Source organism: Stegostoma tigrinum, chromosome 23 (genome assembly GCF_030684315.1).
Source record: "Stegostoma tigrinum isolate sSteTig4 chromosome 23, sSteTig4.hap1, whole genome shotgun sequence".
NCBI classification, from domain to species: domain Eukaryota; kingdom Metazoa; phylum Chordata; class Chondrichthyes; order Orectolobiformes; family Stegostomatidae; genus Stegostoma; species Stegostoma tigrinum.
Genome location: NC_081376.1, coordinates 46088572 through 46115735, shown reverse-complemented (window position 1 = coordinate 46115735; position 27164 = coordinate 46088572). Strand labels below are relative to the sequence as shown.

The window sequence follows — 27164 nt, the reverse complement described above, 5'->3', positions numbered from 1 at the left end:
AAAAAAATTACTTAACCCTCTTTCTAAACACCATGATTCAGACAGTTCAACCAGTTACAGCGTCTATTATGCATCCTTTCAGTAGTTTTGGGTAGGATTTCCAGCATTTCGATTAAGACAATGTCATCAATGGTGCAGCAATATAATGGACTGGCTGTTCAATGTTCAGCTATACGGAGGATAAAAATTCTTAAGTTTTTTTTCAGCATATTTTTAAAAAAAAATTTACGGAATATGAATATTGTTGGCAAAGTGAATATTTACTGGCCCTCACTAATTGCCGAGAGAAAATGATGGTGAAGCACCTTCTTGAACTGTTGTAGTGTAAGGGTTGTTAGAGAGTTTTGTGAATTTCACCCAGTGACAGTGAAGGAACTCCAATATAGTTCCAAAGTCAGGATGGTTTAGAGGGGACAACTTGTCAAACAATCATGTTTGATCTTGGTGTCATTATCCAGCATTTTTCCTTGGCCAATATCTCTGTCTCAGGTTTGCCACAGTGCTCAGCAAAACTCAGAGCAACTGGAAAATCAGCACCTCAATTTCCAGTGATAATGGGAACTGCAGATGCTGGAGAATCCAAGATAATAAAAATGTGAGGCTGGATGAACACAGCAGGCCCAGCAGCATCTCAGGAGCACAAAACTGACGTTTCAGGCCTAGACCCTTCATCAGAGAGGGGGATGGGGTGAGGGTTCTGGAATAAATAGGGAGAGAGGGGGAGGCGGACCGAAGATGGAGAGAAAAGAAGATAGGTGGAGAGGAGAGTATAGGTGGGGAGGGGATAGGTCAGTCCAGGGAAGATGGACAGGTCAAGGAGGTGGGATGAGGTTCGTGGGTAGGAGATGGAGGTGTGGCTTGGGGTGGGAGGAAGGGATGGGTGAGAGGAGGAACAGGTTAGGGAGGCAGAGACAGGCTGGACTGGTTTTGGGATGCAGTGGGTGGAGGGGAAGAGCTGGGCTGGTTGTGTGGTGCAGTGGGGGGAGGGGACGAACTGGGCTGGTTTTGGGATCCGGTGGGGGAAGGGGAGATTTTGAAGCTGGTGAAGTCCACGTTGATACCATTGGGCTGCAGGGTTCCCAAGCGGAATATGAGTTGCTGTTCCTGCAACCTTCGGGTGGCATCATTGTGGCACTGCAGGAGGCCCATGATGGACATGTCATCTAAAGAATGGGAGTGGGAGTGGAAATGGTTTGCGACTGGGAGGTGCAGTTGTTTATTGCGGACCGAGCGGAGGTGTTCTGCAAAGCGGTCCCCAAGCCTCCGCTTGGTTTCCCCAATGTAGAGGAAGCCACACCGGGTACAATGGATACAGTATACCACATTGGCAGATGTGCAGGTGAACCTCTACTTAATATGGAAAGTCATCTTAGGGCCTGGGATAGGGGTGAGGGAGGAGGTGTGGGGGCAAGTGTAGCATTTCCTGCAGTTGCAGGGGAAGGTGATGGGTGTGGTGGGGTTGGAGGCCAATGTGGAGTGAACAAGGGAGTCACGGAGAGAGTGGTCTCTCCGGAAAGCAGACAAGGGTGGGGATGGTAAAATGTCTTGGGTGGTGGGGTTGGATTGTAGATGGCGGAAGTGTCGGAGGATGATGCATTGTATCCGGAGGTTGGTGGGGTGGTGTGTGAGAATGATGGGGATCCTCTTTGGGCGGTTGTGGCGGGGGCGGGGTGTGAGGGATGTTTTGCGGGAAATGCGGGAGACGCGGTCAAGGGCGTTCTCGACCACTGTGGGGGGGGAAAAGTTGCGGTCCTTGAAGAACTTGGACATCTGGGATGTGCGGGAGTGGAATGTCTCATCGTGGGAGCAGATGCGGCGGAGGCAGAGGAATTGGGAATAGGGGATGGAATTTTTGCAGGAGGGTGGGTGGGAGGAGGTGTATTCTAGGTAGCTGTGGGAGTTGGTGGGCTTGAAATGGACATCCGTTACAAGCTGGTTGCCTGAGATGGAGACTGAGAGGTCCAGGAAGGTGAGGGATGTGTTGGAGATGGCCCAGGTGAACTTGAGGTTGGGGTGGAAGGTGTTGGTGAAGTGGATGAACTGTTGGAGCTCCTCTGGGGGTGCAAGAGGCGGCGCTGATACAGTCATCGATGTAACGGAGGAAGAGGTTATTTTCCACTTGGGAACTCTATAGTCTTCTGAACTCAATATCAAGTTCAACAATTTTAGAGCTCAAGGCACCTTTTCCCATGTCCTCGCCCCAATTCCCCACACACCAGGCCTTGTTATTACAAGGTCTACTTTACACATTACCCATTGTTAGCCACTAACAGACCCCATTAGCAGCTATTCATTCTTCTGGCTGATCATTATCCACGCCTTTGTCTGTCCAACTGCACTGCTCTCTCTTTAGGCTCTATCGCCACCTACTGTTTACCCCTTACCCCTCCCCGCAATCTATCTTCTGCATAAAAAACGTTTTTCTTGCTACTATCAATTCTGACGAAGGGTCACTGAACCTGAAATGTTGACTCTGATTTCTCTCCACAGGTGCTGCCAGACCTGCTGGGCTTTTCCAGCAATTTCTGCTTTGGTTTAAGAGGGGAATTTGCAGGTAGTGGTGTATTCAAGTGTCCACTTCCCTTGTCTTTCTGGATGTAGAGGTCGCAAATTTGGAAGGTGCTGTTGAAAAGGCTTGGCAATTACTGTACAACACTTTGTAAATGGTAAACAATACTGCCACTGTGCATCTGTGGAAGAATACTACACCACATGAACAGGCCCCTTGATGCATCAAAACTGTGCTGTCACATGATGCTTTTCTAAACTAAAAACCTATTGCCTCAACACACCCATTGGTCCAACTCGTCCATGCAACCAGGAATCCCAAATTAAACTAGTTCCGTTTGCCTGCATTTGGCACATAGCCCTCTAAACCTTCCCTATTCATGTACCTTTAAAATCTTTAAAATATTTTAACTGTACCTGCATCTATCACTTCCTTTGGCAGCTCATCACATACTCGCAGAACCCTCTGTGTGAAAAAGTTGCTTCTCAGGTCCCTTTAAAATATTTACTTCTAACCTTAAACCTTTGCCGTCTAGTTTAGATATAGACAGAAGAATTTCACTGATTCTCAGGAAAAGGCCTTGGGTATTTATCCTATCGATGTACCTCATGATTTTATAAATCTCTATAAGGTCATCATTTAGCCTCCAACACTCCGGGGATAAAAGTCCCAACTATCCAGCCTCTCCTTCTAACTCAGTCCTGGTAACATCCTTGTAAATCTTTTTTGCACCCTTTCCAATTTAATAATATCTTTCCTACAGCACAGTGACCTGAACTGAACGCAGTACTCTGTGTTGCTGCCCACCTTCAACTACATTGACAGGGATTGTAAAACTCACCCCCAAGTGTTGAATATGGTGAGTGTCAAATCTCGAAGGGCCCTCTACGTCTCCTTCAGCTTCATTCTTCGTTATTTGCACATATAGATTATTTTGTTTCTTAACTCCCACATTCGACATACTAAAAGTTTCCAATTGGCATTTGATGAACCACGAACACATTTTGTCCAAATCATTTTTGATTTACTGTGCTGCTTAAAATTAACAATCATACTAAAGTAGTACAATCAGTCAATCTATTTGAATTGGGCAGAACGTTCTGGACATTTACTATTCCCTGCCTATTCATATATCTGACAAAATGCCTCTTAAACATTGCTATTGTATCCACTTGCATCACCACCTCTGGCAGTGCATTCCAGGCACTTACCAGCTTCAGTGTAAAAAACCTGCCTCTCACATCTCGTTTAAACTTACCCCCTTTTACCTTAAACTGATATCCCCTAGTAAGTGAGAGAGATAATGGGAACTGCAGATGCTGGAGATTCCAAGATAATAAAATGTGAGGCTGGATGAACACAGCAGGCCAAGCAGCATCTCAGGAGCACAAAACCCTCTGATGAAGGGTCTAGGCCCGAAACGTCAGCTTTTGTGCTCCTGAGATGCTGCTTGGCCTGCTGTGTTCATCCAGCCTCACATTTTATTATCCCCTAGTAAGTGACAGTTTCCACCCGGGGAAAAAGACCATTCAATCCACACCTCTCATAATTTTGTAAACTTCTATTAGGTCGCACCTCATCCTTCAACTTTCAAGTGAAAACAAACCAAGTTTGTCCAATATCACTTTATAGCCAATACTCTTCAAAACAGGCAACTTCCAAGTAAACTTTTTCTGTATCCTCTCCAAAGCCTCCACATCCTCTTGACAGTGTGGTGACCAGAACTACACTAAATATTCCAAACATGGCCTAACTAAAGTTCTATAAAGCTGCAACATGACTTCCTATTTTTACACTCTATGCCTCAACCAATGAAGGCAAGCCTGCCAATCGCCTTATTGACCACCTTATCCACTTGTGTTGCCACTTTCAGGGAACTGTGAACCTGTACAATAGAAGAAGTTGAATAATGTGAACCTTGGTCTCTTTCTATTTAGCAAATTGTATGCTCCTGTGTTTAATTAGATGTCTATGTGAAGGACCATATTTTACACACAAATCTGACGATGCTTGATCAGTAACAGGATCAAAAACGAACTGTTGAAAGCTGCTGCATAAGGTCTCTCATCTATTAGGGGCGTCAAAACTCACTACACTCACACCTAAATCTAATTCGAAGTATCAGTTTCTGGCTTGCTAAATGAAGTTCACTGGACTGACCATAGCTCATGGTTTTATATTTGACACGATTTTAAATACAGGCAGTCTCTAGACAGAGATCTCAGACGGGTTTCATGGTAGGTACATCAGTTAGTGAAGCCAGTATAACAGTATTTACTTCCAAAGGTTCTTATTTAGCTTTGAAGAATCAGGCCTGTTCTTTATCTGTCTGCAGGACATACCTATTCTGGGATCCAAAGGCACTTTACCAAGGAAGGGAATGCTTAAATCCTTGCACATCTTCATTGCACCTCCGGTGGTTGGTGGAAAAATCTGAGATTCATGCTGTAAATGTACAAAATGTAAAAGAACTACATTTTATGGCGATAATTTGAAAACAAGAAGGACAAGATGAATGTCAGACCTCTTTAAAACTTGATTTATCCAATATTCTTTGGCAACTCAGTCCAGTGAAAGCCAGTTCTCATCACATAGGCCTTCACTGCTCTCTCTGAAGTTATATGGTCATATGCATTGATGGGTGCACTCTAAGCTCCTACATCAGCACAAGATGAGTCCAAATGCAGCCATGTTTTCACTGAAAGTTCTACTTTCTCTCCCTTCCCATTCCTCTGAGCATTAACAATCATAACTGATTTTTCACAATTCTCCTCACAGATACTTGTTGGAACATGTGCATATCGCTAATTCATTTTGAAACTTATATGGCTTCGTGCACTTGTGGAGCTACTATCTTGCTTGGTTTTATCTCAATGTATCGTAACCAACAAAACAATATTAGGTTTAAAAGTTATTGAGAACATGATTTCCTTCAACATGCAGTCATACCCAGTGTTACATTGGAAGGCAGGCAATTCCCTCCACAAGAGTGGAAAGAATGACAGAACCTGGCCTACTTGAGTCTAGAAAACATTTATCTCGAGAGAAACTTGTGTAATAAACCCAAGAGCAAGCTGCTTGCTCCTTTGCTAAATTGTGGTTTGATCCATCAACATCTCGAATAGCGAAAAGAGATTAAAAGTAGCTTACAATTTGAAAATAATTTAATTTTATTCGGAATAAAACATCTCACCTGGCACTTTGGACACACAAAGCCACTCATATTTTCTACAACCCCAATTATAGGAAAATTCACTTTTCGACAGAAGTTGATTTCCTTCCTCACATCCTGTAGCGACACTTCCTATTACAAGATCAAAGTAAAATTTACAGTATGATAGGCAATAGCAGATTGGAAATTAATTTTTTAAAGACATTTATTATCAACACCAAATTAATTCAAGATCTCTTCCACCAGATTTTTGCATGTACATCATAGAGATGATTTCCCAAAAATCTGTTAACATTTCTCAAAAACAGTTTAGAATTTTAAGAACTCCGCAGAGATTCCAAGCATCAATCCAAGACCTTGGAAAGATCTTTCCACTTCCAGATTGGAAAGTTTCAGAATTTGCACTGCTTAAATATTTACAAACCCCAAAATGATCTACTTACATTATATCAGGTTCCTATGCACTACCGCAAGTATACTTTCTTCATAAATATGGCCAACGTGGAGATTATGTAGCTCCAAGTGAAAAGGGCCAATCTCTGATTCAGTTTCTTTCTAAAATTCCATACTACAAACATTGCAGTTTAGTGCCTGGACAACACATATTGGAACATTTGCTGTGAGTACTTTTTACTGAAAACCCAAGAGAAGGAACTAAATCCAACTAATTCAGCTTGCATTAAATATTTTTAAACCCACTGTTAAATCAATCAGCGGTGATAAAAGAACTCTATGCTCCCTACGCAATCCCCTGATCTCATGGGCTCGCCCACATACTGAGCCTTCTGATTAATTGGTCTAGCAGTGAAGTGAATACGAGGGTGCTGGAGAACCTCAGTAAATCTGGCAGCATAAGTGCCAGGGTTAAATTATTCAGCAGTAGTATGATCTTCCTTAAAATGCCAGTTTGAACTTCTGATTGAGCACACTGCTGGAAGGAGACCAATGGTTTATTCAGCTTTTCCCAACAAAAATTTCAAGGTTTTTAACTGATGCTAACCACAACTTCTACTCAAGCATGGACTGCAGAAACATCCAACTATGAATTTAGTAGCTTTTTGGGCAAGTTCTAACTGCATGAGAAGAGAATATTCCTGATACTTTCAGTCTCAGTGGCCTGTGATTTTGAAAGACTTCATTGCCTCTTGCAGGAGAGGGCATACTCCCTAAAAGATGGGGTCTATATTATTATAGGAGAAGAGTGTGTGTACTGTGATGGATGGAGATTGCACGTGATTGTCGGGGATAAATGCATTGTGATACATGAGCCTTTCAGGCATGTGTTTCAACATGAATTTCGTGCTCGTTTGAATTAAGCCAAATATGCAGAATTCAGATGCAGTTGAACTCGATGTGCTTTACAAATACACAGTAATAGACAGAGTGCGAGTGAGATCCAAAGTCTCCTGTATGAAATAAAAATATTGGTAAGTATTCTGCAGTTTTCAAAACACATGATCAGACTTTGGAAAGCACACCTTTTTATTCATTTTGTGGGACATGGGCATCACCAGCTGGCCAGCATTTATTGCTCATTCCTAGTTGCCCTTGCGAAGGTGATAGAACATAGAAAAGTACAGCACAGTACCGGCCCTTCGGCCCATGATGTTGTGCCATGGAATAATCCTAATCCAAATTTAAATAACCTAACCTACATTCCCGTCAATTCACTGCTGTCCATGTGCATGTCCAGCAGTCGCTTAAATGTCACTAATGACTCTGCTTCCACGACTCCACTGGCAAACTATTCCATGCGCTCACAACTCTCTGGGTGAAGAACCTCCCTCTGACGTCTCCTCTATACCTTCCTCCTAACACCTTAAAACTATGACCCCTCGTGGCAGTCAATACTGCCCTGGGGAAAAGTCTCTGGCTATCAACTCTATCCATGCCTCTCATTATCTTGTACACCTCGATCAGGTCACCTCTCTTCCTCCTTCTCTCCAGAGAGAAAAGTCCGAGCTCAGTCAACTTCTCCTCATAAGACAAGCCCTCCAGTCCAGGCAGCATCCTGGTAAACCTCCTTTGCACCCTCCCCAAAGCCTCCACATCTTTCCTATAATAGGGTGACCAGAACTGGACACAATATTCCAAGTTTGGTCTCACCAGGGTTTTGTAGAGCTACAGCATAACCTCGCGGCTCTTAAACTCGATCCACCTGTTAATGAACGCCAAAACACCATATGCTTTCTTAACAACCTGATCCACTTGAGTGGCAACTTTGAGGGAGCTATGCACTTGAACACCAAGATCCCGCTGTTCCTCCACACTGCCGAGAATCCTGCCTTTAATCCTATATTCAGCATTTAAGTTCGACCTTTCAAAATGCATCACTTTGCATTTATCCAGGTTGAACTCCATCTGCCATTTCTCAGCCCAGCTCTGCATTCTGTCAATGTCTCGCTGAAGCCTGCAATAGCCCTCGATACTATCAACGGTATCTCCAACCTTTGTGTCATCAGCAAACACCCCTCAACCTCCTCATCCAAGTCATTTATAAAAACTACAAAGAGCAGAGGCCCAAGAACAGAGCCCTGCGGGACACCACTCAGCACTGACCTCCAGGCAGAATACTTACTATCTACAACCACACTCTGCCTCCTGTCAGCCAACCAATTCTGAATCCAGACAGCCAAATTACCCTGCATTCCATACCTCCTGACTTTATGAATGAGCCTGCCATGGGGAACCTTATCAAAGGTGGGCTGGTGAGCTGCCTTCTTGAACGACTGCAGTCTATCTGCCGTGAGTCGACCCACAATGCCATTAGGGAAGGAACAGTGGCTTGGAGGGGAACTTGAAGATGGTGGTGTTCCCATGTATCTGCTGCCCTTGCATCTCGATGAAAGTGGTCATGGGTTCGGAAAGTGCTATCGGAGGATCTCTGGTGAATTTCTGCAGGGCATCTTGTAGATAGTACATACTGCTGCTACTCTTGAGTGTCGGTGGTGGAGGAAGTGAATGCTTGTGGACATGGTGCCAATGAAGCAGGCTGCTTTGACCTGGATGGTGTCAAACTTCTTGAGTTGTTGGGGCTGCACTCATCCAGACAAGTGAGGAGTATTCCATCACATTCCTGACTTTGCCTTGTAGATGGTGGGCAGGCATTTGGGAGTCAGGAAGTGAGTTACTCACCACAATATTCCTAGCCTCTGACCTGCCTTTGTAGCCTTTGTAGGTGTTTATGTGGTTCACTTTCTGATCAGTGATACCTCCCAGGATGTTTATAGTGGGGAATAACACCTTTGAATGACAAGGGACAATGGTTAGATCATCTCTTATTGGTGATGGTCACAGCCTGGCATTTGTATGGTACGAATGTTACTTTCCATCTGTCAGCCCAAGCCTGTCTATCATCCAGATCTTGTTGCATTTGGACACTGACTGCTTCAGTCTCACCAGGCAAATGGTGCTGAACATTGTGCAATCATTGGTGAACATTCCCACTTCTGACCTTATGATGGAGGGAAGGTCATTGATGAAACAGCTGAAGATGGTTGGGCCTAGGACACTACTCTGAGGAACTCCTGCAGAGATGTCCTGGTGCTGAGATGGTGACGTCCAACAAGGATGACCATCTTCCAATGTCTCAAGTACAACTCCAATCACCAGAGAGTTTGCCCGCTGATACCCATTGATTCCAGGTTTGCTAGGGCTCCATGATGCCACACTTAAGTTGAATGCAGCCTTGATGTCAAGTGCTGTTGCTCTCACCTCACCTCTGGAATTCAGCTTGTTCGTGTATGTTTGAACTGTGGCTGTAATGAGATCAGGAGCTAAATGGCCTGGCGGAACCCAACTGGGCGTCACTGAGCATGTGCGCTTTCATAGCACTGTTGATGACCCCTTTCATCACTTTACTGATGACTGACAGCAGACTGATGGAGCAGTAATTGAGGATGTAGATATTTGTGCAGCATCCTAGCCTTCTCCTTCAGTGACTTGTTTAATTGTCCAACACCATTTGCAACTGGATCTGGCAGGACTGCAGAGCTTAGGTCTGATCCGTTGGTTGTGGGATCCCTTAGCTCTGTCTATCACTTGTTGCTTTTGCTGTTTGACGTGCAGGTAGTCCTGTTTGGTGGCTTCACCAGGTTGAAACCTCATCTTCAGGTATGCCTGGTGCTGCTCCTGGCATGCCCTCCTGCACTGTCCATTGAACCAGGGTTGATCCCCTGGCTTGATGCAAATGGTTAACTGGGGAATATGCTGGGCCATGAAGTTGCAGATTGTGTTGGAGTACAATTCTGTTGTTGTTTAGGGCCAACAGCACCTCATGGATGCCCAGTTTTGAGTTGTCAGATCTGTTAGAAGTTTGTCCCATTTAGCACGGTGATAGTGCCAGAGAACAGGATGCAGTTATTCTTGTGGAAGTAGGACTTTGTCTCCACAAGGACTGGGCGATGGTCACTCTTACAGATACTGTCACAGACAGAGCACCTGCAGCTTGGTAAGGATGAGGTCAAGTATGTTTTGCCCTCTTGTAGGTTCCCACACCAACTGCCACAGACCCAGTCGAGCAGCTGATGCAACTGATCAATAATCAAAAAGACAACATAATGTCACTTGTGGTATGTTGGCTTTAGATAAATTCGTCTGCATTGATTGTCATTGTGGAAGAAGTCAAATCTCTTTAAAAGTCTATCTCATGTAAGAGAGAGTTGATGATGTTGGCAAAAACTACAAAGGACAAAATGCAATAGCTTGATAAAACAAAAAGGTGTACAAGGTAATGTGAGGCATGGATAGAGTCGATAGCCAGAGACTTTTCCCCAGGGAAGGATTGACTGCCACGAGGGGTCATAGTTTTAAGGTGTTAGGAGGAAGGTATAGAGGAGACGTCAGAGGGAGGTTCTTCACCCAGAGAGTTGTGAGCGCATGGAATAGTTTGCCAGTGGTAGTCATGGAAGCAGAGTCATTAGTGACATTTAAGCGACTGCTGGACATGCACATGGACAGCAGTGAATTGAGGGGAATGTAGGTTAGGTTATTTTATTTTTGGATTAGGATTATTCCACGGCACAACATCATGGGCTGAAGGTCCTGTACTGTGCTATACTTTTCTATGTTCTATGTTCTAAAAATCATTTAAAAATTCTTCAGGCCAAAGTTTTAACATGCATTTATACCAAATATAAGTAACTTCAATGCTTCCAATTCATATAAACATAAATAGATTTTAAAAATTTAATTCTTGGAGTCACTGAGAGCACAAGCAATATCGCATGGTTGGTTCACAGTGTGTTACAGTGCAGTCTCTTTTTATGAATGCTGTGGTTCTTAGAGTTCAGTGTTTGCGCCATTCCTACATCGACAAATTCATAAATTTTTATTCTTTCCTTCACACTGTGTATATAGTTTCTTTTTGTTAAAAAAGCATAAATAGACTACTCAAATGCCTCATACTGAAAAGCATTTATGGATATACGTTTACCTTATATTAAAAAGCATATATAGACCATAGAGTTGCTTTTTATTAAAAAAAACATGTAGAGGCACTGGAAGTGGTGCTAAAACAGTTTACAGGGATGATAAGTGATAATGGGAACTGCAGATGCTGGACAATCCAAGATAATAAAATGTGAGGCTGGATGAACACAGCAGGCCCAGCAGCATGTCAGGAGCACAAAAGCTGATGTTTCGGGCCTAGACCCTTCATCAGAGAGAGTCTAGGCCCGAAACATCAGCTTTTGTGCTCCTGAGATGCTGCTGGGCCTGCTGTGTTCATCCAGCGTCAGATTTTATTATCTTACAGGGATGATAACAGAGCTCTGAGGTTTCAGTGCAGATTGTGGGTTAGAGGTAGATGATCTGCTGAGACCTGACTGAATGACAGCGCAGCCTTGTTGGGCTGAGTGGCCTTCTACTGCTCTCACATTCCCAGGAGCATTGGTTTCTTTTGCTCATTTCAAGAAGTTTCTTCTACCTGGGGCGACCCATTCTTACTTCACAGCTCATGAAAGTAAATGCAGTCAATTAATATAAAGCAATCACATCGAAACAACACTATCAATCTTAATATTAAGTAATGAAATTCCTGTGGCAGGGTTTATTGCTGAAGGTTTCATCGTATCACCAGCTGTTAATACCAACCATCCCATGAGACCTAAAGTCTTTTACCACCCCGTCTCCCTGTTTAAAAAAAAATACTTTCTAACATATATATTTTTCCCCTGATGTGTGTAGGAGGTTAATCTTGAACTCCTGGAGGCTCGACAACACTTTTTGTTTTGGTAATGCAGCCTACCTGTGGAGTGGTAATGATGACAGCTCCATCCACTTGTGTAGCACTCAGGTACTGTACAATGGAAAGATGTTCATCTGAGGTACCAGGTGGTGTGTCAACAATCAGATAATCTATTTCACCCCAGTCCACATCCCGTAGGAATTGCTTGATTAAACCTAAAAGATGAAAACTTTGTTAATACCAATAAACAAGGATGGCAAACTAAAAATCAGTCAGCTGATTTTCATGCCACAAGCATAAAATCTGGAATGTATTAAGGCTTGTACCCTTGATTCCTTGCAGACCTGTGTTTCCAACTTGAAATCACAGGATTGCTAATATATGCGAGGCAGAGGCTTGGTGCTTTCTTACGGTAAGGCAGTGAGACATGAGTGAAATTGTCAGCCTTGGATATCTCTGTCTCATAGCTTCAGCAGGTGACTCCTGAGGTACCTGCAAGCAGAATCCATGCTTTCTCAATAATGGTATAAGGTGAAGTGGGGAAAAAAAACTGTTAAAAGAGGAATCATTACTGGAATATTAATGCAGACTTTTATGTTTGACACAGCTAAATCAAATGATATTCTATGTTACAGTGACAAAAGGGAACAAAAATTCTATTATTTTATCACCAAGGTTGATGTGTGCTTAAGATCATTTGTCCTTTGAAGAAGAGAATATGTAATCACTTTAAATGTGAAGAATTTGAGATTACGCATAGTTGAAATCTGATGAGGAAACTTCGTGGATTAGAATGTGCACATTTCAGATTATCACTGAGAAAACCCAAATGTTTTACATCTGTGATAAAATGCAATAGCTGGAGACAAACATTCAGATGTACAGTTCATAGGATCATAAAATCAAAGATTCCTTAAAGTGTGGAAGCAGGCCATTCAGCCTATCAAGTCCACACCAACTTCTGTACAGCATTCCACCCAGACCCACCTCACTACCCTGCTGCTGTAACCCTACATTTTCTGCATTTCCCATGGGTAACCCACCTAGCCTGCACACTCCTGGACATTACGGACAATTTAGCATGGCCAATCCACCTAATTTGCACATTTTTGGACTGTGGGAGGAAACCGGAGCACCCAAAGGAAATGCACACAGACTCAGGAATTACATACAGAGTTCACAAATACAGTTACCCGAGTGTGGAATCAAATCCCGGTCCCTAGTGCTGTGAGGCAGCAGTGCTAACCACTGAGCTGTCCCATTTTTAAATATTAAAATAAATACATATTTATAGTCTTGAGGCATTGTTTAGATACAGAAATCACATCATTACAGCTTACCGTGAGCTTAAAATTCAATTTGCATGAGACATTCTTTTTGAAAAGAATGAGAACAAATCTGTGGATGCAACGATTAAGAAAATAGTTTGACAGAACAAACAAAAATAGAGCCACAGTTCAGTGACTCAGCATTAAAGGGTTTAATGTCCCAATCTCTCTCGATGAATGTAACTTCTCAGTCCACATTATAACTTGTGTCTGTGTATTTGAGTACGTTGCTCACACAACCTAAAACAAACTTCAGACTTCAAAACAGTTATTTGTAACATACTGCACAAACATACAGAACGAGGAATCTACCTGAGCCACAATATGTACAAGTTCCTAAATAACATTCCTACATTAATACTTATTAAATTATTAATAGCTGAATTCCAGAGGTGAGGCAAGAAGAACAGCACTTGACATAAAGGCTATATTCAACTGAGTGTGGCATCAAGGAGACCTAGCAAAATTGGAATCAATGGTTATCGGGGACAAACTTTCTGCTGGTTGGAGTCATTCCTGGCATATAGGAAGATGGTCCTAGGAGATAGTAAGAACTGCCAATGCTGGAGTCTGAGATAACATAATGTGGAGCTGAAGGAACACAGCTGGCCAGGCAGCATCACAGTAGCAGGAAAGCTGACGTTTCGGGTTGGGACCCTTTTTCAGAAATGGGGGAGGGAAAGGGGGCTCCGAAATAAATAGAAAGGTGGGGGGTGGTGTTGGGGGGTGGTGTTGGGCCAGGAACGGTAGGTGGGATGATAGCAGGTAGTTAGTGGTGGGGATTGGTCAGGGAGGTGGGAAGAACAGATAGCTTGGACAGAAGATGGACAGGTTGTGTCAGGTCAAGGATTCAGTGATGGTAACACCATTGAATGTCAAGGGACAGTGGTTAGATTGTCTCTTGTTGGAGATGGTCATTACCTATCTTTTGTGTTGCACAAATGCTATTTGCTAATTGTCAGTCCAGGCCTGGATACTGTCCAAATCTTGTTGCATTTGAACATGTCGCAAATGGTGATGCACATTGTGCAATCATCGGTGAATATTCCCACATCTGACCTTATGATGGAGGGACGGTCATTAATGAAGCAGCTGAAGATGGTTGGGGCTCAGGATATTTTCCTGTGTAACTCCCACAGAGATGTCTCGGAGCTGAAATGACTGACCTCCAATAACCAGGTCCATTACAACCCAATAGACTCAATGTGGACTTTACAAGCTTCAAAATCGACCTACACCCAGCCCCGTACCAAGACCAATGCTCCCTTTCATCCCCTGGGGGTTACCATTGACCAGAAATTCAGCTGGACTTGCCACACAGACTCAATGGCTACAAGAACAGGTCAAAAGCTAGGAATATTGCAGCGTGCAACTCACCTCCTGACTCTCCAAAGCCTTTCCACCATCTACAATGCACAGTCAGGGGTGTGATGGAATACTCCCCACTTGCCTGGATGGGTGCAGCTCCAACAACACTCAAGAAGCATGTCGACATTCAGGACAAAGCAGCCCACTTCATTGGCTTCTCAAAACTCGCTAACATCCAGAAAGAGTCATGGACTTTTAAAACTTCATAAGATAAAGCAAATGTCACGAAAACATAGCCCCATCAATAGAGAGATGACGGGAGGACAGAGCACAAATGTGTAGGGTGAATGATGCTATTCTTACTTATTTTTTGAATATTCATTCACGGAATATGAGCTTCACTAGCTGGGCCAGCATTTATTATTCCATCACTAATTGCCTGGAGGACTGTTAAGAGTCAACCACATTGATGTGGGTCTGGAGTCACATGTAGTCCAGACCAGGTAAGGATGGCAGTTTCCTTCTCTAATGGACATTAGTGAACCAGATGGGTTTTTCCAACAATTGACAATGGATTCACGGTTATCATTAGACTCTTAATTCCAGATTATACTGAATTCAAATTGCATCATTTGGTGGGATTCAAACCTGGATCTCCGGAATAGCCGAAGTCTCCGGTGATAATACCACTATGCCATCACTTCCCCTTGTCCTGTACAACAATGAGCTGCATTTGGGAATTAGGGCAGCAATAACATCAGCAGCTGATGACGTGACATTCAGAATGTGATAAATTGTCACAATGACTGTGAAAAGACTTTAGGGAGACATGGATAGGCTGGTACAATGAGCAAATAAAGTGTCAGGTGTAGATGAATGAGCAACAATGCAAGGTGGTACATTTGGCAAGTTCATAAAAATGGTACAAAATCGTATTAAATGGAATGGAAGAGGACTGGAGAGACATTGGGCGTGCAGAGATACTGCCTATTAAGGATTATAGTGTTAGCAGCTTAAGTTATTGAAAAGCTTTTTTTTAAAATTTAGAGATAAATGGCTTATCCACCACATCGTTCAAGCCATAACTGGAGAACTCTGTATAAATTTGAGTATCCCCTTAAAGGAAGCAGATCAAAATGTGGTCAAGGTGTTGTATGGATTCATGAGGATGTTATCAGGACTGAGAGTCACTTAACGAGGTTGGGACATTAAACCTTTTCCAACTTGAGACCAAGAGATAACCTGCTTTACCAGGAGTAACACAACAAGAGCGATACCAGTGTTGAGCAGCATTCAACAAACCTAAAGTGTATTAAGACAACATTAAAAATGAGAGAAATGATTGCCCTGAATGCTAAACATGTTGCAGAGGACATTTGTTAAGCCAGAAAGGATAAACTCAACAAAATAAACAAACCATTTTTCTTTGGCCCCCTCCAAATGACAGCATCATCAAGGCTGCTGAGCAAAAATCCTATTGACATTATACCCAGATTCTCTTCCACATACTGTAAGAAACAAAACAAAAGAGAGAAACCATCAATATAGATTGTAGCAATGTGGTTAGGGTGTAGTTCAACAAATTCTCAAATGTGCGCAGTAAACCAACATTCTAATAAAGTGGGAGGTACAACGAACGTAACAATTGTAAAATGGAGAACTTGTATAAAATCTCTAATGATGACAGAATTTTGTGCATGTATTTGAAGCCACTGTATAACAGAGAACAAATCAAAAGGGGCCAAAGAGGAAGCAAAGTGAATGTCATGACCGTGGAATGCCCTGCCTGCAACAGTAATTGACTCGCCAACTTTAAGGGCATTTAAATGGTCATTGGATAAACATATGGATGATAATGGAATAGTGTAGGTTAGGTGGATTTCATATTGGGTTCACAGGTTGGCGCAACATTGAGGACCAAAGGGCCTATACTGCACTGTTATGTTCTATGGAGCATACCTGCCCTTAAAAAAGGAACGATAGAGCCAACATGACAGCAGATATAAATTCAATGGTTGTCTGCAGAGAAATTCTAGAATGTTATATCCACACAGAGTCAGCAAAGCTTCAAACAGGAAGAGATAATGAGAGGGATGGCTACCATAAGAGATAATGACTACCTAGCCTCCACTCGCTAGGAAGCCATCTCCTGCAGACATGTTTGCATTTTGTCCTTCCAGAGATATGCAAAAAAAACGTAGTTTCGAAGCGAGCTTCAACTCTGTCAGCGTGTGTCAGTCTGATGTTCTTCTGCATGGACTATTGTACTGTGAAGGTCACAGCTTTGAGAACCAACACTAAACATCCCTGCACTGCAGATAAAGGCAGGGATTAGACACTCTCACAGTTTGAGCGCTGCCAGACACCAAAGAAAGGAACCAGGACAAAAGAAATTCATTCAACCACAAAGACAATAAACTTGAAATGACCCGATCAACCATCAGTACCAATGCTATCGGTGAATCACTAATGGTTGCAATGCTCTACTATCTACACTTCATGAATGACTCACAGACTGATCTGTATTTTAAAAAATTATTTTGGATTGATTTCTTATTCCTAATCTGTGTGCATGTGTGCTGCATTATTGTTTCTTCTCGCATTCAGCAACTAATAAATTCACTCTTGTTAACTCAAGACAGCCAGGTTAAAAGGGCTGCTTCTAAAACATACATTTGGTCTGAGAAAAAGATATCCACAAGGTTAAGGGATCCTTCTTAAATTAATCTTATTGCAACCAAGAGGAGGGGTGGGAATGGATGAATAAAGAAGGGATACTGGTTCACCACTCCTCAGTCAGGAACTTAATAAATTGGGATACTCCATGTGGCACCATAATAAATTGGGGAACCTTTCGCTAAAACTGATCTTAACAAAACACACTGAAATCACAGCCATTATGATATATTGGGTAAATTGCCTCATTTAGTACTGTTAATAATTTTCAGTGTTTTTCAAAAGCCTCACATGATGGCGTCTGGACTTGAAATGTTAACTGTTTTTCTCTCTGCAGACGCTATCAGATCTACTCAGCTTCTCCAGCACTTTCTGTTTCTGTTTTAATTTCCAAAGCTTACGGTTCTTTGTTTTATATTTCTCATTCGAAAAGGTACATTGTGTGAGGATAGGACTAGAAATGGTACAATTGCAATTCTCCAACCTGTACTCCCCACAAGCCTGGCTGCTCGCTAGGTCAGATTTAGACATGCCAACAATTCAACAACGCAATACCTACCACTGGAGACCATCCTGACCCACTCTGGTGTACCTGTGAGAATAGAAGGGATGGATAGAATTTAATTAATAGACTTGCTTTTAAATTCTTAGCATGCACATTTAAGGATTAATTTAAATCAACATATTGCTTACATTAAAGGTTGGCAAGTGTGTGGAATAAGATTTTTGCTGCTGTAAGTTATATTCATGACCATGTTATTTTGTTGTTAACTTAATTTAAGCTCCTTAATAATATGACATTGGTAATTATCATAGAATCATAGATATATACAGCATGGAAACAGTCCCTTCCATGCAGATGAGATATCCTACACAAATCTGGTCCCATTTGCCAGCATTTGGCCCATATCCCTCTAAACCCTTCCTATTCATATATCCATCCTTTTTAAATGTTGTAATTGTACCAGCCTCCACCTCTGGCAACTCATTCCATACACACATCACTGTCTGTGTGAAAAAGTTGTCCCTTAGGTCCCTTTTATAACTTTCCCCTCTCACCTTAAACCCATGCCCTTTAGTTTTGGACTCTCCCACCCTGAGGAAAAAACCTTGCCTATGTACCCTATCCATGCCTCTCATGATTTTAAAAACCTCTATAAGGTTCCCCCTCAGCCTCTGACACTCCATGGAAAATAGCCTCAGCCTATTCAGCCTCTCCTTGCACCTCAAACTCTCCAACCCTGACAAGATCCTTGTAAATCTTTTCTGAACCGTTTCAAGTTTCACAACATCCTTCCAATAGCAAGAAGACCACAAGTGCACACAATACTCCAAAAGTGGCAGAACCAATGTCTTGTACAGCCGCAACATGACCTACCAACTCATACACACAATTCTTCTTCCCCCAACAAAATATTTCCCTGATATCAGCTAAGCCACAGTGCTGTGTGTATGGAGTCACGTATAGGCCAGACCAGGTAAGGATGACAGATTTCCTCCCATGGAGGATGCTGGTGAACTGGATTAGCTTTCACTACAACAACTGACGATAGTGTCATGGCCATCATTATTATTATTGTGACTAGCTTTAATTCCAGATTTTATTAATTAAATGCCACCAGCCGCTGCAGTGGGGTTTGAACTTGAGCCTCCTGAGTGTCAACCTGCGGCTCTAGGTTGCTAGTCCAGTGACATTATCCCTAACTGTAAAAGGGATGTCTAATTTTAAAAAAAAACTTTTAACACACAAAGGCATATGTTAAGGGTTGTGTGCTGAAATTTTAGGGATATTGCCAGTAAGTAATTCTGTACTCAGCAAGTGATTAAGTCGAGATGTGTTATCAGAAACAGTGAGTGTAGGCAGTACTTTAAGGCAGAGAAATGAGAAGATTGGCTAAGTTCTGAGGAAGGATCACTCTAATTTCTCTTCACAGACGCTGCCAGACCCGCTGAGCTTTTCCAGCCATTTCTGTTCTTCTTTCACCTAAGATCCAGTTCACTGCTGAATTGGGGGAATGCAATGAAACCTAATCAGCCACAGAACTTTCTTCAACAGAAGGAATCTTATGTCACAAGGAGTGTCTCTAGCTACACAATGTACTAATTTTAATGCGATAATTTCTTATTTCTCTGCCTTAAATCACGTAAACTAATTTGGCCGCAGACCACTTCTTGTCCTGGACGCTGTGTAGTCAATCAATTTGTAATCTAATCTACAGAATTAGAGTTTAAGTATTTTAAACATTAACTCCAATTTAAGCATCTAACCAGAACTACAAAACAGTATTTTCGCAACAAACTACCCTCTGTACTAAATGGAACTATTTTTAAAAAGTCCTTTTAATTTTACATTCCAAATGGTTGTAAGTAAATACTCCTACTTTTGATAGGAATGGGGGAAAAACCCAGAAATAGTAGTGATATTCACAAAATCTGTTCATAAAGTATTTTGGTGGCGCTGAGCACAGAATTGTGATTCAAGACTTCTGAAAATCATGTTTCTGATCTATTGCAGTACACAAAAGGTGCAGCAGGTGGTGCTGCTGAGCCGTCATTCCCTCCCTCAGATTCTAATGCAGCAGACCCTCTACAGTTCAGAGATTGAGCATACTTTGGAAATCGAACACAGTTGTGGCAAATCATTGACAATTTGGTCATTATGTCATAGAGATAAACAGCACAGAAACAGAACCTTCAGTCCAACTTGTTAATGCCAACCAGATTAAATTAATCTAGTCCCATTTAACAGCATTTAGCCCAAATACCTCTAAATCCTTCCTACTGATGTATCCATCCAGATGCCTTTTAAATTTTGTTATTGTCCCTGTCTCCACCACTTTCTCTGGCAGCTTATTCCATACACACATCATCCTCTGCATGAAAACGTTGCCCTATAGGTCCCTTTTAAATCTTTCCCCGCTTACCTTAAATCTATGCCCTCTGGTTTTGAACCCTGGGGAAAAGACCTTGGCTATTCACCCTATCTTCATGATGTTATAAAATTCGATAGGGTCACTCCTCAGCCTCTGACACTCTAGGGAAGACAGACCAAGTCTTTTCACTCTCTCTCTATAGCTCAAACTCTCCAACCCTGGCAACATCTTTGTACATCTTTTCTGAACCCTTTCAAGTTTAACAATATCCTTCCTACAGCAAGGTCGAATAAACCAGCGAAGGCAATGGCCTAGCATTATCACTTGATAATTAATCCAGAAACCCAGATCATGTTCTGGGGCCCCAAGGTCAAATCACCCTGTGGTAGATGGTGCAATTTGAATTCAATTAAGATCTAACCATGAAATCCCCGCCGACTGTTAGAAAAACTCATCTGTTTCACAAAGCTCTTTTAGAGAAGGAAATCTGCCATCCTCACCTGGTCTGACCTACATGTGACTCTAGGCCAACAGAAATGTTAACTACCCTCTGGGCAATTTGGGATGGGCAATAAATGCTGGCCTAGACAGAATCACCCACAGAGGTCAAAAAGAAATGTTTAAACTAAATTTATGAAGAACAGTTTCAAATGGACTTGAAGGAAGCTCTGGCTTCATTTGACCTGATTAAATTGGAAATCGGGATGCCCAAAAACAGTTAACAATGAACAAAGTACTTTTTGAAGTTGTGTACTTATTGTTGCAATGTAGGGAAGTTAGTATCGGATTTGTGCACAAAAAGCCCCCATAAACAAAGGTGATAATGACCACCTATTGTGTTTCAGTGATGTTGTTTCAGAGATACATATTCGACCAGGAGACAGGAATAACTCACTTCTTCGAAATGAGGCTATGAAATCTTTTACTTTCAGCTTTAGTATTGCACCGAGTTTCAGCCCAGGCTTCTGTGTCCAAGTCACCGGAGTGGGGCTTGAACACATCACGTCCTGGCTCGGAGACAGAAGTGCTGCCTGCTGAGCCACTGCTTACACACAAGGCAGCTGCAGGTGAGACGATGAATAGGTAAGACCACCATGCTTTCTGAACTAGGTAAACTATGTCACCAATGGTTTAAGACCCTTCTAAATGATGCAAACCTCATACTGGCACCTCCGGAACTTACATTTTCCCCTCAATCTGAGGAGTCCACCCCAAACATGGCTAACAGGGTGGTTGACTGCTTCCATCCCATTTCCTGCATTTCTACTCCCACTCTTTTCCCAGGACCACATAGGGTTTTCCTTGTCCTCACATTCTACCCCACCAGCTACCATATACAATTGTTCTGCACCATTTCTACCACTTCGACACCATCATCAAACACACCTTCTGATCCCCTTTCAGCATTCCAGAGGAGTTTTACTATAATTTGCTACATCTGTGTGCACCTTGTCTGCCCTTCAAGCCACCTTCAACACGCCTCCCCTTTCTCTCGCAACTTTCCACTCAAGACGAGAGGCAGTGGTAATGTCACTGCACGTGGCAGATGGTGGAATTTGAATCAATAAAAATCTGGAATAAAAAGCTAGTCTAGTGATGGCCATTAAACTGTGGTTGACTGTCAAAAAAACCCATCTGGCTCACTAATGTCCTTTGGGGAAGGAAATCTGCCATCCTTATCTGGTGTGATCCTCATGTCATTCCTGACCCACAGCAATATGACTGGCTCTTAACTGTCCTCTGGGCGATTAGGGACAGGCAATAAATACTGGCCTGGCCAGTAATGTCCATGAACATGAACAAATTTTAAAGGGTGTAGGTGATGCGACAACTGACCTTTTTTTTTGAAACCTCTTCTAGGCCCAGAACACACTGTCCAGGTGAAAATTTCAAATTAACATACATGATTCACTGCTCATAACATTGTACATTGGGGAGACCACTGTATAGGAAAAATCCCTGTCGTTTATCCCTGTAATTCCCTGCTTTGCTATGATCCTCAGTTTCCTATATGCTCCAACGAAGCTCAACATAACCTCAAAGATATTCCAGTGTAAACCGGTTCAACCTTTATTTGGAGCTTCCTGACATTCTGCTCACTGCACCAATCAGTTTATGATCCTGAAATTCAACATTTAATCTGTTTCATAGAATTCAACACCAACCAACTTATATCAGTAAAATTCAATTCAAAAAATACAATGCTTTACTATGAGCTAGACTGTAATCACTATGCTATACTGAACTACTCTGTGAGCACTTTACTATACTGAACTAGACGGTAATAACTACATTTTACTGAACTGGGTTGCGATCACTATACTGTATTGAACTATGCTGTGATCATTCTGCTGTACTGAATTATGCTGTAATTACTATAGTACAGTAAATAACATTATGGTTACTATAACACACTGAACCACACTGTAATCATGATGTTATATTGGACTATGCTGTAATCATTTATGTTGTGGGGTTCACTCTGACCTTCAAGAAGCATTACAAATTTTCCCATGTACCAAATGAGCAGTTTTCGCTGATCCCTGCATGAATTCTCTTTCTGAAACCCACGATATTGTACTTTCCGCCGATGGATCTCCATTTCACAGTTATTTTGTTGAAGGGACATCACCTGACAAAGAAGCAATGCTTCAAAAGCTTGTGATTTTAAATAAACCTATTGGACTACAACCTGGTGTTCTGTGACTTCTGACTTTGTCCACCCCAGTCCAACACCGGCACCTCCACAGAATTACTAATACAGGTAGGTGTAAGATGCTTACAATTGTAAAAATGACTGATTTATTGATCACAAGGATTTGGGAACTCAATGAACTTACTGAGGGATTGTAAACAGATCCAATTTATAATGAAAGAATTGAATTAACTTTTAATGCATTGCCTGTGGTTCTGCTGAACTTTTGACATCATTTCTCCACCATTAAGAGTTGATGATGTTAATGATTATGGGTTGGCTTAAGTCCATGGAATGTCAGGGAGCTACTCAATAAGTAGCCACAAACAGTGGTCCAATAGATGGGTCATATACAGTGACAAATATTCTGAATAGGATCTTGGTATTTCACTAATGACTGTCCCTGTGCCAGGCTGCACAACCAGCCATCTGAATACAAATAAAAAGGCACTGTTAGAGATACAACAGAAAGCCAGAAGACGTTATACTGTCAAACTATACCCATGTTGCCATATACAGTAAACTTACTTTTTTTAAAAGTGTTTTCCATATGTAACACTGTGTTGCACTGAGTTGTGTGAAGAGATATAAGGAAATGGTTTAGCAAGCAAAACCATCATGGCAACTAGGAAATTTCATTAATTGAACAAATTTGGAATGCTAGCATCCTTAATGGTAAACCCACTGGATTACCATTAAACTAAAACAGAAATTGCAGTAAAAGCTCAGCAGGTGTGGCAGCATCTGTGGAGAGAAAACAATTCTGAGTAACAGTCACCAGACCTGAAACGTTAACTTGGATTTCTCTCCACAGATGCTGCCAGACCTGCTGAGATTTTCCAGCAATTTCTGCTTTTGTTTCTGATTTCCAGCTTCTGCAGTTCTGTCAGATTGCTGTTAAAACTCATCTAGCTCACTAATATCCATTAAGGAAGAATATCTTTTATCCAGTCTGGCCTCTATGTGACTCTAAACTCTGGCTAATATAGGACTCTAGAACCATAGCCAAAATGTTATGAGATACAGCACTGCCAGTTAGATCAGCACCTTTCTGCTTATCTCTAACTGCCCTTGTACTGAAAGGCTTGCTAAGCTCATTCTATCGGGCAGTTGAGAATCAATCACATTGTCGTAGATCTGGAGTCTCTTGCAGTCCAAACTAGAAAAGGGAGGCAGATATCCTTCCTGAAAGATCATTAGTTAACTGGATGTGGTTTTACAACAATCAAGGATAGTTTCATTGCTGAGCCTAGCTTCCCAATTCTAGATTTTATGAACAGAATTTAATTTCCCCAAGAATTACAAATCCTGTGACATTACCACTATGCCACTATCTCCTGCTCTCCAAAATGCTCCAACAAGCCACTCAGTTACCACCACCATTCTCCACAGTGTTGTTCACATCTTGACAGTGAAAAAAAGGATACAATGCCACACTACCCAATTAGCAGCTTGAAAAGCTTCCATTCGATCTAATGTTCATGAAAGATTATTCAATTCATCACCATTGAGGAACTTCTCCCTTACCTGTTCACCTTCCACTCCCATTATTTTTGGAATGGATGGGCCACACACATCCACATCCAGAAGCGCAACCTGTAATCAGGAAAAATATAAAGAATGAAAATCATGCACATGTAAATCCTGAATTGCATTACATGAATACAGAAATCAAACTACAGGACAAGGAAATAGTACTATTAGGACTACTAAATCCACTATTTAGCTCCTCCACTGCAAAATTCTTCCCACTGGCTGTTCTCTGGAGTAATCTATGCTCATTGAGACAAGCAAAGGATATGTTTGAGCGTGTCCTCCATTTTCTTACAAAAGTTAAACATGAATAAGCCTGTTGTTTATTAACAAAAAGATGCAAATGCAGGGAGTGGCACGGTGGCTCAGTGGTTGGCACAGCAGCCTCACAGCACCAGGGACCTGGGTTCAATTCCTCCCTCGGGCGACTGTCTGTGTGGAGTTTGCACATTCTCCCTGTGACTGCGTGGGTTTCCTCCGAGTGCTCCGGTTTCCTCCCACAGTCCAAACATGTGCAGGTTAGGTGGACTGGCCATGCTAAATTCCCACAGTGTCCAGAGATGTGCAAGCTTAGGTGGATTAGCCATGGGAAATGCAGGGCATGGATTCGGTAGGATGCTCTTCGGGGGATGGATGTGGACTTGATGGGCCAAATGGCCTGCTCCCACACTGTAGGGATTCTATGATTCTAAATAAAATTGGTGTCGATACTGAATGACACAATCTGTATTTGTAGAGAGAAACAGCCAGGTTGATTTTAAGTGTGGACCCATGATTTCCCTGTTTAAATAGGTAATGCTGTGGGAAATTGATGCTGTGCAAAACAAGTATTATGGGCTGGCAAGAGCCAGGTCAGTGTTTATAATATTAACTGTGTTAGAGGATAAAACAATGAAAACCAAGAATCTACCACTGCCTGATATGTTAGCAGTCACCTCTTTAGGGAAAGCTCCTAGGTACTTCAAAAATGCAAAGAAAAACAAGCAACTTTACACAAAAATTTGTCTAAATGTGATCTTTTTTCTCCAATCTCAACAGCAGAGACAGGCCATAATTAAGTGGGATTCAGCAATTTCCCAGTAATGATACCAAGAGTACCATGGTGAAATGTGAATGAAAAGCTAACCCTCTGCAGCAAACTTATCAAAGAACAGCAGATGGAGCTAGCTACATCAGAACAACAGGGCATTTTACTGGAAGCAACTTGAAACAAGAAATCCAGAATCATAAAATGAGCATTTATTATTTACAAACACCGTCAATATCAAAACTAAGCATCAATCACTACCTCAAAAGACCAGCTCAGCACAACAGACATTACTGTGATTTAATGTCACCTCTAAGGTAAAACTGATCATGTGTAGGTGAGTGTCATGCAGTTGGTGTCGTTGACATAGATTTTGGCAGAGCCTTCGACAGGGTCCCAGATGTGGGACTGATAATGAAACCGGGATCCAGTGTTACAGGGTAACTTGGCAAATTGGATGCAAATTTGGCTTTGGGTTTGGAGACAGAGTGTGGTGGTAAAAGAACTCATCCATGCCAGACAATATCCTGGTGAATCTCTTCTGCTCCCTCTCCAGTACAAACACATCCTGCCTTATAGTGTAGCGACCAGAACTGCACACACTGCTCCAGCTGGGGCCAAACCAATGCTCTGTACAGCATCAACATTTCCCTCTTCTTCCTATAATCTGTGCCTCGACTGAAAAAGGCAAATGTCCCTTTCATTTTTTCAACTACCATATTAACTTGTCATGCCTTCAGGAATCCACAAACATGTACTCTAAGATCTCTGTATTGTTCTGAGCTTCCTCACGTCTTGCCATACATTGTGCACTCACATTTCTTGTCACTTCTTCCGATGTACATCACCACACACCACACCACAGAGTTAAATTCCATCTGACCAGTCCAACTGTAACCTAAGACCTTCTTCCTCTCTGTCAACCACATGGCCAGCCTTCATGACATCTGCAAACACACTTTGCAACACCACCAACTATTCCCTCCTCCCCACCAGACCAATGCATACATACATGTACATAAACAATACAGAAGTAAATATTTCATAAACAGTAGGGGGATCCAGCACTGGTCCCTGTCATACACCACTGGAAACAGCCTCCAGTCACACAAACAGTCTACCAACTCTTTCTCTTTCATACCACTAGTTGGGATGTCTTCTTGGCAGCACCATGGGTGGCAGGGTGGCTCAGTGGTTAGCACCGCTGTCTCATAATGCCAGAGACCTGGCATTCAATTCCACACTCGGGTGATTGTCTGTGTGGAGTTTGTATATTCTTCATGTGTCTTCATGGGTTTCCTCTGGGCATGGTGGTTTCCCCCGACAGTCCACAGATATGCAGGTTAGGTGGACTGCCATGCTATATTGGCCAGTGTCCAGGGATATCTAGGTTAGGTGGTTTAGCCATGGCGGTTTCAGGGTTACATGGATAGGATACCCTTTGGAGGGTCAAAGTGGACTCAATGGGCCAATACTTCCATACTGTAGGCATTTGATGATTCTATTCTATCAGTGGCATTGTTAGGTGGCCCTCAGTGACAGCAGAAACAGTGTTGCAGGGCTGCATCATGGCACAGCATGCGCTTATCACAAATAGCGTACTCCCCAAATATTCACAGGGCAGCTGTGGTAACATAAATCTTGCATGGAGAGTAAAGCCAAGGATTGCAGTAAGGTGATGCTGGTAATGACATGGATTTGACAAGTGTGGCCTCCTGAATGGCCTTGATCTCTTAAAACTTGCTGAATATTTGGGAACAGGTATGGAGGAGGAATGTGCGGGGCAAGGTAGGAAAGGGGGCTGCCCAACACTCCGCACAGACAGGAGGTGACTGTGCACACACTGATGCCAGCTA

The 27164-nt window shown here is 42.4% G+C and overlaps 2 protein-coding genes across 3 annotated transcripts in view; one reads left to right on the top strand and one right to left on the bottom strand.

Moving 5' to 3' along the window:
* LOC125462092 (Golgi apparatus membrane protein TVP23 homolog A-like) overlaps nt 1-22729 on the top strand; it is a 74470-nt gene extending 51741 nt beyond the window's left edge. Inside the window, exon 7 of one of the 2 annotated variants that reach the window (XM_059654135.1) lies at nt 16685-22729. In XM_059654135.1, coding sequence (XP_059510118.1) covers nt 16685-16705 — 21 coding nt within the window. In that variant the 3' untranslated portion in view covers nt 16706-22729. Of the gene's footprint in view, nt 1-4844; nt 4944-16684 lie in introns of those variants that run through there. The other variant, XM_048551612.2, reaches the window with a different exon arrangement.
* nubp1 (nucleotide binding protein 1 (MinD homolog, E. coli)) overlaps nt 1-27164 on the bottom strand; it is a 75848-nt gene that overhangs the window by 4014 nt on the left and 44670 nt on the right. Inside the window, exons 4-9 of the mRNA XM_059654134.1 lie at nt 24276-24344; nt 17740-17772; nt 15922-16012; nt 11929-12083; nt 5703-5813; nt 4852-4954 (exon numbers count right to left, since the gene is read on the bottom strand). Of these exons, the coding sequence (XP_059510117.1) occupies nt 4852-4954; nt 5703-5813; nt 11929-12083; nt 15922-16012; nt 17740-17772; nt 24276-24344 (562 nt within the window). The remainder of the gene's footprint in view (nt 1-4851; nt 4955-5702; nt 5814-11928; nt 12084-15921; nt 16013-17739; nt 17773-24275; nt 24345-27164) is intronic.